General features: G+C 36.3%; 1 protein-coding gene across 1 annotated transcript in view; it reads left to right on the forward strand.

Moving 5' to 3' along the window:
* The window catches only part of Nrk (Nik related kinase), a 96,972-nt gene that overhangs the window by 4,599 nt on the left and 74,850 nt on the right, over positions 1-17,523 (forward strand). The window contains exon 2 of the mRNA XM_038315800.1: positions 2,099-2,164. Within this exon, the coding sequence (XP_038171728.1) occupies positions 2,099-2,164 (66 nt within the window). The remainder of the gene's footprint in view (positions 1-2,098; positions 2,165-17,523) is intronic.

Here is a 17,523-nt window from a genome sequence, read left to right on the forward strand (position 1 = left end):
TTTCCAGCTCCTCCTCCCTTCAGAAGAAGCGACTCTCCTTCCAGCTTCCAAGGGCAACTCAATTGGGGATTTTAACTTGGTAGAGATAAGTTGGCTACGTAGAAATATGTGAAAAATAGTTTTTAAAATTGCCTAATGGTTTCTGGCTCAGAAATAAGTTGACCCCTCCCCCTTTTTAAAAATTTCACTTTTTGAGAGAAGATCTAGGAATCTGGGTTTCTTATTTTATAATCCAAAATAAAAGTGGAATGACTGAAGTATTAATTTACAAATCAAATTTTCCCTCTTTTAACCTGAATTTAGTTAGCATTTAGTTATAAAACAGATGAGACATGGATTAACAACACACAAACTGAGTGAAAACATAGGAATACTAAGCTTGGCATGCTTTTAAAACTTGAAGTTTAAAAATGTATTATTTTATTTAAAGTGAGTGTTAGGGCAGTTAAGATGGTTTCATTGTCTGGGACTAGAAAACAGATTTCTGGAAGCTAAAATGAGGGTTCTGGGGTTTGCACTTTACAGCTCCTTGCTTTCTTTTTTTTTTATAAGACATGTTTATTGTTGTAGGCAGAAATAGGATAAGATAAATTTCTGACTTTTTCTGAAAATTCAGAGATACCAGCTATATTGATAGACAATATGAGAGTTGCCTAAGATGGCGTCTTTATCACCTTAACACAAATGGCGCTTATAAAAACAATAGCTTACCCAATAGGAGTTAGCTAACTTGTCTGATTGTTTTAAGAAGGAACCTGGGCCTGCGAGATGACTCAGCAGGTAATCATGCTTGCCCCCAAGTCTGAAGACTGGACTTCAGTCCCCGGAACTTACTAGGTCAAAAAACAGGCTCCTCAGGGGTTGTCCTCTGACCTCCATCTGTGTGTCATGGCATGAGTGAACATGTCCACACACAGCAGAGAAGAAAAGAATAAATAAATTCATGGATTTTTTTAAAAAAGTGAATAGTTGTTCTTTCTCTTGAATTGCTAATGGTGTAAAAAATCTTCTCAATGATCTCTGTGAAGGAAATGTGCTAAAGTGATAGTCCCTAAAAGCTGGTTCTTACTAAGGCCTTTGTCATTTACCTCTCCCCCATAAACCTTGCAGAGAGTCATAGAAAAAGCTGAGAGTCATAGGAAAAGCTGTATACTAGATAAGAGATAGACTTTACTTCTCAAATACTAAAAGTTGTCATTTAAACATTTTTTAACTTTAAATAGGAAGATGTACCTTGATTTACTTGCTTATAATCATGACTTTATTGTGATATCAACTTCAATGAGTGTTTTAAGGAAGTAGGATTCTGGGTTGCTGCCTGAACAATGTTTTTGTCAATACTGTGGAAACGTCTTGATTTTAGGAAGAAAGAACCTGATTTTTTTTTCTTATAAAATATTAGAACTCAGAAATCACTGGACATAATGCCTTCATTTACCACGTGGGCTAAAGGAACCCAGGAGAATAAATAAGCTACCCAGAGTTTTATAGTTAGTAAATAGCAGCTCTGGAGCTAAAACTCCGTTGTTCTGACTGCTTCATGTGTACTTGTTGACTAAGGTTGAGCCAGAGTTGTCATTTGCCTGACAGTTTCGCTAGACCAGGTAAATATCATACTAATCTTAAGAAATCTATGACTTTCTTCGTGGATGCTCCTTACACTAAGTAGCTTTCTGTTTATTATTTTTTATCTTGCATTTTTATAGTGATAAAATTATTTTATAAAATCATTAAATATTTGTGTTCTATACACTTTCTGGATTTGCAAGCATTTGCCAATGTCTACTATTCTGCGTATGACTTGATATCTACTCATGATTCATACAGAATTTTCTAAAATCTTTGCTGTTGATTAAAAAAATTAAATTTATTGGACCATGTTTTTGGTAAACAGGAACATAATCCATAAGGGCATAATCCATGAGGATGCGTGTAAAAGTGACTATAATCAGTCTAAGGACATTTTTACCTTTTTCTTTTGGGACGTGGGTTCATCAAAGAACATGTTCTAGGGAGTGCCTTTTGTTTTATAAATTCTAAAGGAACAATGCAAATTTTTTTTCAAGAAAACTGATAATTTTTGTTCTACATTTTGTAGGATCCAACTGGAATATTCTCACTAGATAAAACCATTGGTCTTGGTACTTATGGAAGAATCTATTTGGTAAGTGGAACTAGGTTATTTATTCATGCTTAATTTTCTAATAACAGCAGTTGTGAGTTAAACCCTAGCAATGCAAATAAAATACAGCATATAAAGTGCAGTGCATAAATCTGATAGGCGAATCAATTTAAAATATGCCATTGAGGTTTAAAAATTTACTGTTTATTGATGCAAAAATGGATTGAAAAAGCTATATTGTATCAATGAACATAAGATGCAAAATTAAAAGTAAACATAAAACTCTTCGACTGAAAGGGGAAAAATCAAATAGAATGTTCCAAAATAATAATATCATTTGTTTTATAATATATATTAATGACTTTTAGTTATTTATATTCAACTTTAAATTGAATGTTTTATTATAGATAGGCAAAGTTTATTAATTTTCTATATTAGTGCACATGAGTCTGCAAATGTGTAAAATTTGCTAATTTCTCAAGAAACGCTACACTTGCCATGGTACACACCTTTAATCCCAGCACTTGGGAAGCAGAGGCAGGCGGATCTCTGTGAGTTTGAGCCCAGCCTGGTCTATAGAGTAAGTTCCGGGACAGCCAGGCCTGTTACACAGAGAAACTCAGTCTCAGTGGGGGGGGCACTACACTTACTTAAAAATTATATATTAAACACTGCGTATGCCACAGGAATTATGATAATCTCTCGGGATGAACTAATGAATGAAACAAGTGTATGTCCTGTTTTTTGAGCCTTACAATACGGAAACATATCAAGTATGCATATGTAGAGAGGCTTGTTTAAAACACCCACATATAGTATATAAGTAAACAGCTTTATAATTTTAATTGTCATGCATTAACTGTTTGAAAATTCATAGCATTATAGATATATAAAACATGAAAATTCCTTTAGATTGAAGGATCAATGCTGACCTACTTCCTAAAAAGTTAAAACCTGGTATCTGGAGGATAAAGAAGTGTTGTCATGGTGGAGATTAAGATCTTCCAGCAGGGTAGGACAATAATGAAGACTTGCAAATAGCCTTGTCACCTTAGTCCAGCCTGCTTCTTGTACTCAAAAATATTGTAAATTTCTATTTCTCTATCATATGTTATAAAATATAAGGTTGTGCACAAGGAAGCACTTCTTTTTCTAAGGCCTTTCCCTTGAAACCAATAGTAGTGTCCCTACTAGCTAACCTTACTGCCCACTGATCGCAGGTCCTAGTTATATGCATTGTGTAGCAGTGCCCTAATATAGACCTAAAAGAAACATCTTCTTTCCCATTGACACAACGGTGCCCTCTAGAAGGGCATGAGGCTTCTTCTCTAATTTATCTACCCACACTGGAGTGAGAGATGCTTTTTAAATTTTTTCACCAAAGTACATTCCACAGAGTAGCAGGAGCAATGTTGGCAAGCCCTACACATAGAGAGAAGTTTAGCAAGTATGAAAAACAGAGAGAGTGATAATCAAAAGGACAAAAGTTTCCTTTTCTTCAAATAAACAGAATTGATTATCTACAGACAGTAATAATGGCACAGAGCCAAGTATATTGCTTATGCTAATTTTTATTTCATACTTGCTAACATTCTCAGTTTTGCCTCCTGATACAATGATAAAATGCCATACACATGGGCAGCAAAATACCTTTTTGTGGCAGATACATGTAGAATATGTATATTCTATAGATATTTCAGTTCCTGAGACATATGTATGTATATATGCATTTGTAATTCCTCTGACTAAGAAGTATAGCAACTCCTCCATCACCAAATGGTGCAAGTAAGGTAAGAATTGAACATCCATCAGAGGACATCAGAGCTGCGATGTCGTGACGAGAAGAACAGTCAAAAAGGTAAAAAAAAAAAAAGGTATGTTATGTATGAGAATTTATTTAAAAAAAAAAACAACTCCGGGTTTAGTATAAAATTAATAAAATTCACTCATGAGTTTAAACAAATATTTATAGTCATATAGCTATCACCACAATAAAGACTTTAATATAGTTTTTATGTTAATGAAAGTCAAGGAATGCTCTTACACACAGCTGTGTGGTATACCAGATGATGTGCGATGATTATGATTACTATGAATTTTATTTTTACATATAATAAAAACTTACTATTGTGCTATAAATTTTTTATATATTCACTGTTTCTATGCTTATTGTTTTGGGGGGTTGGATGGTCATGTTCCTTAGACAAAATAAAAATAATGCCTTTTATATTAACATTTAATTTAGTCATTTCTAAAATTTTTATTTCTTTATAAAAATTCAATTCTGTATCTGGTATGAAGAGCTTAAGACTGAAGGCCTTAATGTCCCTTATAGTTTGAGGTTTCTACTAATGAAATGCATGACTTCTTTACTTCTGGAAGATATTTACAGCCATAGGCGCTCTATTGACATTTTCTCTCAGCAATATAAACACGTTACTCCATTTCCATCTGGTTTCCATAGTTTCTGAAGTCTTGTGTATATGAGGGGGAGGGAGAGAAAGAGTGTGTGTGTTTCTGTGTGGTTCAGAAGTGTCCTCTCTCATTTTCTTGCCCCATCCTAGTAGGGTTGCACCTTCCTTCATTATGTTTGTGCCATAAATCCACACAGAGATGCCTTTATGTCTGCAGCTACATCCTGTATCTCACTGAGATTTGTGCAGATTCCTGCTTGGCCTTTAGTAATTCACTTAAAAAACACATGACTTCTTCATGTCTGCTTCTGTGTATGTCTGTTCTCCCTGTGGCCATAGGTGAGTCCACGCCTTTCTTCAGACTTAGGGCTTGTTGACTGCTTTGAAACTTCTCTCTATATTAAAAAAAAGTGTGATTTTTGTAGATTGTTTGATTTTTTTTCTTGCCGTTAGGCTAAGAGTGATTCTCTTTCTGGAATTCATATCCTATTCCAAAGTGAGCAGTCTGCCCGAATTTCTTTTAATGAGTGCTCAGGATGTGGTCATTCATTGTATAGATTTTATGTGAACCTATTGAGATCCAGAGGTAAAAAATATTACCCACTCTCAGGTTTTCTAAACAGAACCCAGTTTTGTGACATTGATGATTAAAGCTCCATTTACAACATAAAGTTGTCTTTCTGTCACTTACACATGACTTTACCCTTTTTTATTATATCTCAAATTATTTTTCTTTCTGCAAAAAGATACAGTAATATTACCCTTATAGAAAACAACATGGAGTAAGTGTTCATTAGTTTTAAAGTGATTCTCCTCTTTACACTAATAATTCTGCTTTTAGAAGTTTATAATTGAACACTCCAAATTAGAAGAATAAAGATACTCCCTGCAGTGGAAAGTTGGCTTATTGTGGTGAGGACATAGCATTATTGAACCAGGCAGATCTACTTTAGAGCTTAGAGCTCTGACGATGAATCAGTCACTTAACCTCCCATTACACATTTCTTTTGTTGTTTATAAGAGAGCTCATTCTACTTACCTTGCAGACTTGAATACAACTTAGAAAGAGTATTTATAGAACGTTTGACACATGGTAGATTTCTGTTAAAACGGCTATTACTGTCATTATTGCTACTATTATTTCCATAAAGCAAAATTCAGTAACACTGTAAATAATAAAAAAAAGTGATGGAAAGAATAACCTTATGCTTGATATTTCACTGTATTGTAAGGAAGTATTTAGTAAAATGACAGAACTAAATTAGTGAGCAAAATGATATAGCCATTATTGCACTTATATCTTGATTATGGTTATGACTAAATATGCAGATGAGAAATATTGAATAAAACTGTTAGTTTAGTAAGATATTGGGTAATTTTTCTAGTCTATATTTTTGCTAGATTTTTTCTGTCTATAATGTTACATGCTTGAGATAAAAACACATATCTAAATTTTACATATATACATCTATTATATCTTCGATAGTACCAGCTGTTAAACAACTAACCTGTACAACAAAATGGAGATATGATACCATTCAAAGTTACTGTGTGAGTGACTCACAGAGTCCTTTGCTGTTTTGGTACTGCCAACCACATCCCCTGCTGTTGTTTGTTTAGGTTAAAAGTCTCTCCAATGTCTTCCAGCTTGTTTCCAAGGCCTCCTTCTCTGACAGGTTTCCAGCTGTCTGCTGAGGTCTGTGCACATAGAAATGAAGACTGAGTTTCACTCAGCTCTACCTTGTAACTCTTCTCCTTCCTGTCTTCTAATTAGACAGCTATCTTCCCTCTCTATCCTTCTTCCTGCCAATACAAGCTTCACTAGAAATTGTGGGTTTCCTTTTCCTTCTTCATTTTAGGAGAGAGAGAGAGAGAAGTACAGCTCTTTCCCTTTCCCCCAGTGGGGTTAGAAATGATATTTTCTCTTTACCTTTAACTACTAGTCTCATAGCTTCTAACTAGCAAATTCAATTGGAAGGATATCTAATATTTGGCTATGAGATAGTATATCTGCAAAAAGGAAATAGGATATGGGCTGGCAAGCTAGCTTAGTGGGTAAAGGTGCTTACCTGATGACCTTAGTTCAATCGCCAGAGCCGTTATGAAGGTAGGAGAGAATCAAATCTACAAAGGTGTTCTCCAGTCACACATATGCACACTATGGCATATGAATGATACCCCCACCTCTCCAGAGATGGTAAAAATGTGTTGCAATTCATTCTTCAGTGATGGAGGATAAAACTCAGATTTCTCCAGGAGCAATGTACACAGATGAGCCTCGGTAATTAATATGAAATACTAAGCAAGAGACCAAGACCCTTTAGGGGGGGAGGAGAGAAACTGGCAACTTGACCATTTTAACTTACACTAAGCATGCCACCTTAATTTTCCAAGCATATTTATTCAACAATAACATAAATGTTCCAGACACGATAATTGTCAGTTTCTTGTGCTTTGAGCTTTGAGATACAGCACTTTACATAGCGCCTGACACCACATGTAATGTAGGCAAGTTGTACTATCATTAATATAATGCAACAATCCTGTAGTCGCTCTGCCTTCTTACACACTACAAGTTGATTATTGGCTAGTGCCAGTTTGTTACAGTAGTTCTATGTTTTAGTTCACCAAACAAAATATTCTTCAGCATGGTTTTCTGTTTCTTCCTCTATTTCACCACACGATAGGCTTGATTATTAGCCGAGTAATTATTAGCCATTGCACAGGTAAAAATTGGCAGTAAGAATACTAAGAATGCAAATATGCATTGGTATGTAATATTAGTGAAACAGTCAACAGGACTTTCAGAATGAATAAAAAGACATTGACCTTCATGAGATCTCAACTGAACTTCTAACATCTGAAACCCACTCCTACGTTACCATTTAGATGTGTTGAAGACAATAAAAGGAGCTCAATGTCTCAAGGCAACCGTTTCAAGCAAAGGAAAATTCATCTGAAATATAGTACAAATGTATATAGATGAAACTGAAGCTTACCTTGGATGTTGATCCTTGGGAGAGCTTAGAGAAATCTGCCCCCTGGTAGTCAGAAGGTTAATTCAGGGTAAATAATAGCGCAGCTTTTTGTCATGAGCAAGTTCCTGACTTGGCTTTGCTCTGGAAATGCACCATGTATTGTGGACATCTTGTTTAAAAACACCGTCCAGTGCATGGCTCTTAAATTTACTTTTTCGTATGCACTGTTGGACACATTGCTTTTTTTTTTTTGCAGTCCTTCCCACACAGGTGAGAGTGAGGTTTAGTAGTTGCATTTTCTGCATTTGAATTTAGAGCAAGGAATGGGAAAAGAAAGGAAGGAAAGAAATGTCTTCAAAGTTGATGACATACAATTTATGATATTTAACATTAATTTCCAGAAATATGGTGCTGACATTCGAGTTGCCTAGCCACTAGGTCTATTGGATGAGAGAATGAATATTTTTCCTTTTAGGCTGAAATTATACTGTTTATTTGCCTACCAAATGTCTAGCACTGTGAATGCTTTCTTTTTAGGTAGGAAAGTTTCCTCACATCCTTGCCATTTTGCAAATATAGCTCAATTAAGTCAGCCAACAAATATTACTTGAGTGCCCACAGAGAACACAGCGCTGGGTATTTTATCATCCATTGCAAGCCTCTGAAGCAGGAGCTGAAGTTTATGCTTAATTGAAGCCATAGGCCTCCCAGGCTATTGTGTCCTCCTCATACAATACCCCAATTCTGGATCGGGGCCTTGCTCCCGCCTCCTTTCTGTCATTTTGCTCCTTTGTGATGATATGCCTCAGATGTAAGAATCGGTCCTTCTCAAGTAACGTCAGACTGACCTAGCATAAGAAATGTTAAGTGTATCTATTACAAAAAGTGTCTAAATGTTCATGATAGAAATTTCCAAAATGTTATTGATTACGTACAATGTCTCATATACTGTGCTCATTAGAATGTGATAAGACAATCAGAAACCTATTGGGAGACAATTTTTCTTTGTTTATTTGAAACTTCACATTTGACAAAGGAATAAGAGGAAGAAAAAAGGGAGATAAATTAGAGTGGGCAAAGAGGAGAAAATAGTGAGATATATGTATATATCTGGATGTACAAAGTATAATGAAGGTTCTGACCAATGGGATTACTAGAAGAACTTCATCTTCACTAATAGAACAGAGGTCGAATATTTGTAGTATGGTGGTGAAGAGGACCAGCATAGGCCACATGAATTGAGACTCAGGACCAAATTAATGGAAAGTACTGAGTCTTACATGCCTTGGAGAAAAGGATGTGTTTCTATCTTGGCAGCGTCTCTCTCAAACAGTGGAAAAGGACCTAGGCCTCTGAATTTTAGGCTTGCCTTCCCCCCATATTATCAAAACTTCTGTTTCTCAATTAATCTTGAGGAAGAAAGAAGCCATTAACATTATAGTTAGAGAAGAACAAGTCATGTATGAATTTCTGCCTCTAAAATATAATTAATGTATTCAGTATAATACATGGAAGAGCAAGTTTTAAATACACATATAAACCGTTTTCATATTAGCAGAGCAAACTTAGTTCCTTTGGTTTTATTTTAGCTTTTAGTAGTTTCTCACTAGGTCACCATCACATTTTATTAAATAGACACTGTAAAATAACACTTGCATTATTGAAATAATGCAATAAAATAAGAATGAGCCCTATTTGTTTTTCAGGCTTCCCAACAGTCTATCATATTTGTGTACCTATAACTAAAATACTATTGTGAGTGATGCAATATTTGCATTTAGAAATTAATGTGTCATTGTGACTCTCTGAGAGGTGTAAAAAGAAAAGTGGAAGCTCCTAGAAATTGATTTTGCTCAGTGACTGCAGTGGTAAAAACTTACATTTAATTAGCAAAATTAAATGACAATATAAAGGGCAACTAAAATATACCAACAGGTCTTTATGCTACAGTTTCATTTCCCCTGCTTAGCAACACCTATGTTATAATAAAGTGCTCTTCTACCCAAGCATGAGAAAGAAGGGCAAAATGAGATGTTGGGGAAAATAATGGCATCATAGTGGTGGCTTATGTGTCATTTGTATTACAAAATAAGAAAGCATCTATAAGTTTGTCTTTTTAGGCAGAGTCCCTCTATGAATAGGAAAAGAAGGTTGGATTGTTCAGAGCTCCCTGAGGGGAGAAAAGATTGATTATAGTCTAAGCACTGCCAGTGACATTTTGTATAAATCATTAACTGTGAAGATCAAAAAACAAAAAAGCACAACCATGATAAAAAAAAAAAAGTACAGGTCTAAGAGTCCTCAGAGAAGGACAACTTTTCTTGACTTGGAGAAAAATGCTACAATATGTCATTGAAATATTATCTACTTTTAGAGACTGCAAGGTCTAAACCGCATATTACACTGTTCCTAGCTCTTACTTTTAATTATTACCTTTATAACTCACAAGAGCACTGTGATAAGAGTGGCTTGCTCATTCACACATTAGGACACAGAAGATGGAAGAGATAATGAACAAACTGACAAAAATCTATAATATAGTATAGCTAAGAGCACACACCCCAGGACTGAGGAAATTTGGGATTTACTTTGCAATTTCTATATGATATATATATATAGTATAGTATACACACAATAGATTAGCATGACTTGATGGCTTTGTTAAAAGATGGGCATGATGGTAAAAAGAAAGGACAAGGAGGAATGGATATGGAAGGAGTTGGGGTAGGGATCAGATATGATTAAAACACATTGAGTGGGATTCTTAAAGAACTAATAAAATAAAACTAAAATCAACACTCTTAAGTGTATGTACTAAATGTATCTATCGATATAGAAAGCTTAGAGACCCCTTTCTCTGCTTAAGAACATAACTTCTCCAGAAAAGACAGGAAAAAAACATTGCACGTAAGGGTTAAGTGGCCATAACTTGGAAGGTTAGACAGTGGTAGAGGATGAGAGTTGAGCAAGTGGACATAGAGGGGAAAGCTTTGGCGTTGCAGATGTGGAGATGAGAACCAGATGTACCTTTTCAGATGTCCCTTATATTGTTCTCTTCAGATGGGGGTGCAGGTTTCAACAGAACTTACTGCTCATGATTTCCCTAGTGCTTAGTCTCTGTAAGAGTTCCCACCTTGTCACAAAACAGCGTTGCAATGACGGTATAAAGCCAACTAGAAGGCTTGGAGTGGATGGCTAAAGATGAGTTAGTCTTTAAAACTGCTATGGAAATTCTATAGAGAGCAGGGATCCAGTTATATGGTTTTTAAATTTTTGCCTGTACTCCTGGATTGCATAATGAACTTAATTGCACATGTCAGGGGAAAGGCCATCAAGAACAAATAACAAGGGAAAAATTCCTGGCCGATTTTCTATTGTCCACATTTATGTTTCCATTTTACCTTAAGAATCATCATTTAACAAAGAGATTATGATTTAGAAGGGGTGCATCCAGGAAATAATTTTTAACCACTTTTTAATTCTCGTTGGAACAAGCATGGTACCTTATATCCCTGGTGCTTAGCGCATTTTCTGTTGGCACTAGAAGGATGTGTGCAGAAATGACTTCCTCACAAATGGCACTTTATTAGGAGCTCTCTGCAGATGCACCTTGATGGAAAGGACTAATGACACCCTGCTTAGCCTTTCAAATCATGCCACCTAAGTAACTTTCTATTCTGACTTTTAAAAAAGGTGCTACTGTGTAGAGATAAATATTTCCAAAGGATGGAAATATTAGCTCTACTTTTTATTACTCTCTTCTGAATTAGTCATTTAGGAAGCTTGAAAGAGTATATTTTCTCTCAGGGTACTGTAGTTTGCTGTAGTGTTGTTGGCATGGCCAAAGAAGATGGTTTCAAGAGAGCTTCATACCTTCAGGAAGATGTCTAGAGCATGTACAAATATTTCCTGACTTGGAAAATTGGCAGCCATTAGGAAGAAAAACACAAATAAATAAAAACATACAAATGTCCTTGCTTCCCTTCACCTTCTACTCGCCAGCTTCTTAACTATACTAAATTTTATTATGCTTTAAAATAAATTAAATGACCCAAAATAGTAAATTCTGAAAGATTTAGTAGTGGAGGTTTTTTTTTTCTACTCTCCTCGTCCCTCCCCCTCCCCACTCTGTTTTGGTTTCTTTCCTTACCTCTGCCTCTCTTTCATTCTCTTTCCCACTCCGTCTCTCTTCATTGATAACAAACCTGTCTGGGTGTACTGGGTGCTTTTCCAGCTGCAAAGTCCCGGGATGCTACTATTAGTCAAACTCTCTCTGTGTGTGCGTGCATGTGTGTGTGTCCGTGTGCGTGTGCGTGTGCGTGTGCATGTGTGTGTGTGCGTGTGTGTGTGTGTGAGAGAGAGAGAGAGAGAGAGAGGGAGAGAGAGGGAGAGAGAGAGAGTTTATGTATGCTTGATTTATAACCATTTCACTCATTTAAACATATTGTACTTGGTGTGAAGTAGACATATCCACTCCTGAATTATACTAGTGGAAGAAATAATCAGCATGAACAAAAGTGTGCAAACTAGTTGAAATGGAAAATAGAATAGTGTTGTATTGGTAGAGTGCAGAGACCCTGGTTACTCCAACCAGGGCAGTGTAGAATCACTTCAACTGATTTCACAACAGCACACTACTACCATTGAAAATACACCCATAGAATTAAGTGACTAGTTATGTTGAAGAAATTATTAAATATGTTTATTGGTACCTGGTATATATAGCCTTACTAAAATAGAACATAGATTTTTTTGTATTGTACCCTAAGTGATTTTGGGGACTTCTCAGACAAATCTGAATGCCTAGAATCAAGAGAAGATGATTCCAGAACAATAACTTACTGTCAGCGTCTTTCCCTGAGGCCCTCTAGATGGGATACTCTGGCATGAAGCTAGAACTTTACAGATAAACCTTCCCCAATTTCATCCATGTTTGAAAGTACCAATGATGTGTGAGTATGTGAAGTTGGAGGAGAGTTTACAGAATCCATTGAAACATATCTATTCAAGATAATGTTTAGAAAAAATGGCAAAACAACTATGCCAGTAATTCTGTTAAAACTGTTATAAGACCTTTCAGACAGTATAAAATAGGATATTTTATATATTTTTTAACTTTTTTATTTTTGCAATTATAATATAATTAACAACAATTCTCTTTCCTTTCTCCTTTCAAACACTCCCATATAACCCCATGTTCTCTTGCAAATTCATGGCCACTTTCTCATTGATTGTTACATGCATGTATGTATACATATGTACATGTATTTTCTTAAAGATAATCTGTTCAGTCTGCTTAATGTTACTTGTATGTATGTTTTCAATATTATAGGAGGCAAAGAACCTGCTTTTCTATACCAGTTTTTTTTGTAGTTATATTCAACTTTGCAAATACTAGTGCCTTTGGGATTCTGGGTAGTGTTTTGAATTATCTTTTGAGTTATTTTTGTCGAGACTACTACTCACTTCATGGATGAGTAAAATTTAGATGCATGAGTTATAGCAATAAAAATTTATTCCCTGAGGATATGTCTCTAGGTTTATAGGACTTGCCTTCTACTTGCATTAAAATATGCAGAATGAGAGGTAAACTAAATAACTTCATTGATGCCTAATTGAGACGTTTATTGAAAAACAGCCATGAGGACAAGGGCTAGATAATATATATCATTTCTTTAATCTTCTCTGCAGAAGCAGTATGCCAAAACAAATTTGTTGGTTTATTGTATATTTTCTGGTTTTCTTTATTTAAATACTATATTTCAATGCCTTGATGAACAGGTAGGGCTTTTAAAAGGGAGAAAAGAAAGCATGTGTGGTAAAAGGACAGGAACAGAGGAATTTAAGAGTCTTTAGAATACTAGAGTTGCCGATTTGGCCCCCAACGTTCAGTTAAATTTGAATCTTTTGGAACAGAGCATAATTTGAGTGCAAGTATGCCCCAAAGGTATATACTTCTACTCCAAGCACAGCTGGCCATCTGAAACTAGAATCGAGCCGCACAAGTCCTGTGTTTTAGCTGCCAGCGTTATGCAGTACCAGCTTTGGCCAACCGCAAATCTATTGTCCGCTAGCCCTATATTAAGAAGTAAGAGGGGCCCTGTCTTACCCACCTGCTATGGTATGGCGAGGAATGCTGAATCAGCTTAACTGAAACTGCTGCCATAGGGTGGGGATGGTTGCTCTTCTAGTCCTAAAACAGCTGCTACTCCTCCCTGCTTCTAGCAAATGTTGTCTTGTGCTTCTTTGTGCTCTCCATAGTAAAGCTGCTTTGCTGGCAGCTGTAGGGGGCACTAAGTCCAGGTGAATAATTTTTTCCTCACTGAAGGGCCGAGGCAAGCAGAGGAGAGTTTTCACCTTGGCAAACAAAGGAGAAGACTTGCCTGCTCACTCTACTAGGCTGTCTAAGACAATCGAAGCTGTTTAAGTTACTGTGTTTTTTTTTCTTACTGTACATGTAGATGGACTCTGAACTGGTGAACTTGTCAGTCTTTGTCCAGCTTCATTGCATCTCATAATGGGTCTAATCACTTCGTATGATTGCAGCGAATAAAAATCAATAATGTTGGTGTTTCTTCTGATGAAAAACCATGTATTCTATGACAGAGGCCAAGCAGACTGGCCACCAAAGATTAGTGTCGCTTAGAACTCAATCAGATATAGTCCATTTTTTTTGAGTTGTGATAAATCACTTATTCTACATATGGTCCTGGTACTTTTAACCAACGGAAACATACACAGGTTGCGATTAAGCTTGTGTCTAGCATGGAATGGAGGCAGAGTAGCAGCAATGCTGTTTAAATCTAGCCATGACTTCACCCTTTCCACAATTATATCAGCATGGCCCAGAGATGCTCCCTCCAGTACTACCGACAGTCTCCAGGAAAATAGTGTATCTTGAATTTTAGGAAGAACCCCAAAACAGCTCTCTAGGTCATGTGGCAATTGCCGAGTCCCAGTGGAAAGAAGAACCCTGAGCAGTGCCACCGTCTTAGGGACATTTGTTGGTCCTAACATCATCAGTTCCCTTCCTAGTGGATGATGAAAAGTTGTTATTAATTTAAAGTAGAGGTAGTTTATCAAGGTAATATGTAGATGAAATTCTTAAATTTTGATTTGTAGATGACAAAAATACATAATAACTTTAATTGATTGCTATATGCCAGATATTCTATATACTTTATGGGAATTAAACAATTTTCTCTCTCATATCAACCCCATAAATTAGCTTTATGAATGTTACTTGTTTGTTTTCTTTAGAATTGTTTTCATTACAACAAGTTTTTATTTATTTATTTATTTATTTATTTATTTATTTATTTATTTATTTTTGGTTTTTCCAGACAGGGTTTCTCTGTGGCTTTGGAGCCTGTCCTGGAACTAGCTCTGTAGACCAGGTCAACAAGTTTTTTTTAAAAAAGAATAAATTCTAAGTCAAACACTTCAACAGCAAAGCGTCCAGTGCACAATGTATTTTGCAGCTAACCAGAACAGAAATAAATTAGATATGCTATTGATATTGTGCTATACAGATTAAAAGGGAAAACCTTTCTTACAATTAATTAGATAGTAGATGTGTATACTACTTAAGAGACTAATGTAAAGATTACTGTTTTCTGAATTAAACTCCATGTCGCTCACAAAAATCAAGGCAAAAAACTTATTTCTGTAATTAAATTTGTTCTGGTCCCCATGCCACAGTGGGAACACATGCTTTAGTATCACACAGGTCTGAATTTAACAAGTGGAATGGCTAGAGGGTGGGTCACTTCACCTCCTTTTTTTTTTTTTTTTTTTTCTCATGGTTTATTTTTTTTTATATTTAAAAATTTCCATCTCCTTCCCTCCTCCTCCCCCCTCCCTCCCCTCCTTCTCCCCTTTCTCTCCCCTCCTTCTCCCCCTTCCCTCCCCTCCCCTCCACCCATACCTCCCCTCCCTCCCTCTCAAGGCCAAGGAGCCATCAGGGTTCCCCACTCTATGCTAAGACCAAGGTCCTCCCAACTCCCCCCAGGTCCAGGAAGGTGATCGACCAAGCTGAGAAGGCTCCCACAGAGCCCGTCCATGAAGAAGAATCAGAGCCCAGAGCCATTGTCCTTTGCTTCTCAGTCAGCCCCCGCTGGGGGGATGTACTCACTCATATTCGGTTTCTAGCCATGATTATAGGACATCGAGCCTATAAGTTTGGGATCCTTGAGAAGATAATAAGAAGGTGAACTCCCAAAAAAGATATAGTAATCCTCCTGGATAGTGGAAGTAGACACGATCGCCAGGCAAAATTGGGAACTTGAGGGTTGGGCAACACTTCACCTCCTTTAAGCTCAGTTTTACAAAACAATGGGAACGGGGAAATTCATTATGCAACGTAGTTGTTATTATCCCTGAAAGAACTTGCAAAAACTTTTCACCAGTACTAGAAATTGTACAACATCTTTATTATCATTGAGGATAGGGGAAATGATAGAGGTCCAGGCAACTAAGGAATGCTTAGAAAGGAAGACATAGGATTCTCTGGGAAAAGCAATACAAATAGTTATCCAGTGCCAAATGGTCAGCCTCAAAAGCATATATACAAGTAACAGTATATAGACTGAGCCAGTTATGTTAAGGAATATATGTATACAAATATACATATGTATATAACAACAATTAATGAAAAGAGAGATCATGACCTTGGGGGGAGAAAAAGGGAGTATATGGGAGGGGCAGGAAGGGGGAAATGGAAAGGAGAAATGATGTAATTACATTATAATCTCAAAAATAAAATTAAAAAAACGACTTCCCTGAAATCTGAATAGATTGGGAAGAATCAAAGTTCTTTGCTGGCCTTTAATCCTAGCATTCAGAAGGCAGAGGCAGGCGAATCTCTGTGAGTTTGAGGCCAGCCTGGTCTACAAGAGCTAGTTCCAGAACAGGCTCCAAAGCTACAGAGAAACCCTGTCTCATAAAAACAGAACAAAAAATATGAATAAAAAGTTCAAGCCTTCAGCAGGGAAATTACATGCTTAAAGTCAAATAAGTAAGGATGTAAAACCTAATGCTTTATAGAAAACTCATGTTTTTTGTCAATGTACACTCTTTCAAGGCTTCCAGATAGCTCTGATCTGCATATCCTACTTCTTTCCAGAGAGCTGAAGGTGAAATATCACACTTTCCCCCTGCTTCTGTACCAGATTGTCAGTCATTAAAATACTAATACAGGCTGATAGTACTAGCTTTTCTTACTATATCAGGGGAGTGTAATTTCTTTGGAAATTTGATGTGATTCAAATGTTTCTCTGAGATCTTTTGAGTGAAAGCCATGAGTAAACAATACTAATCAATTTATGTAAAGGAGTCTTATTGATATTCATCAAAATTCAAGGAGGAAAGAAAGAATCTTCCATCTGTGGCACACAGGATTCCCATGGCACACATTTTTCTCTGGATAATTCTTTTGTTTTGTCTCGTCTCTCTTGACTCTTTTCTCTTTAAATAGTAATACTGCTTAGTACAGTAAAAAACTTCGACTGCCATAAATTTCTTCAGATTTTTCTGGAAAGAATCTGAAAATATGGGAAGAAAATTTGTTCCTGGCTTTCTACAATCATTTTCCACCACGTTTATGTCCGTATGTTATGTATTATTATGTAAAATCTTAGGTAATTTGTCCTAGCTATATTAGATGGTGATGGTCATTTGAAAGCAGGGAACTCTGTCTATATTGCTGATGCCAGATATACCTGGGACTAGGAGGCAGTAATAGAGGGAGAATGAATGATATAAAATGGGCTAAATGTCAGTACTTCATTCTTTCCAGAGTAATCAACAATTGGATATGAACTGTTTCAGCAACAATGCAAGCAGAGTCAGTAGCACCCTGGACTTACATCCCTTCCATGGAATATAGTTCTACATGAAAATATTTCCATTGAGAACTACTGCTAAGCTAAACGTCAGATGTGAACACGAAGACTCAGGGAGGGCTTATTCATTTATTCAGAAGCTAGAAAACTTTAGCATAATAAGTTTT

Source organism: Arvicola amphibius, chromosome X (genome assembly GCF_903992535.2).
Source record: "Arvicola amphibius chromosome X, mArvAmp1.2, whole genome shotgun sequence".
NCBI classification, from domain to species: domain Eukaryota; kingdom Metazoa; phylum Chordata; class Mammalia; order Rodentia; family Cricetidae; genus Arvicola; species Arvicola amphibius.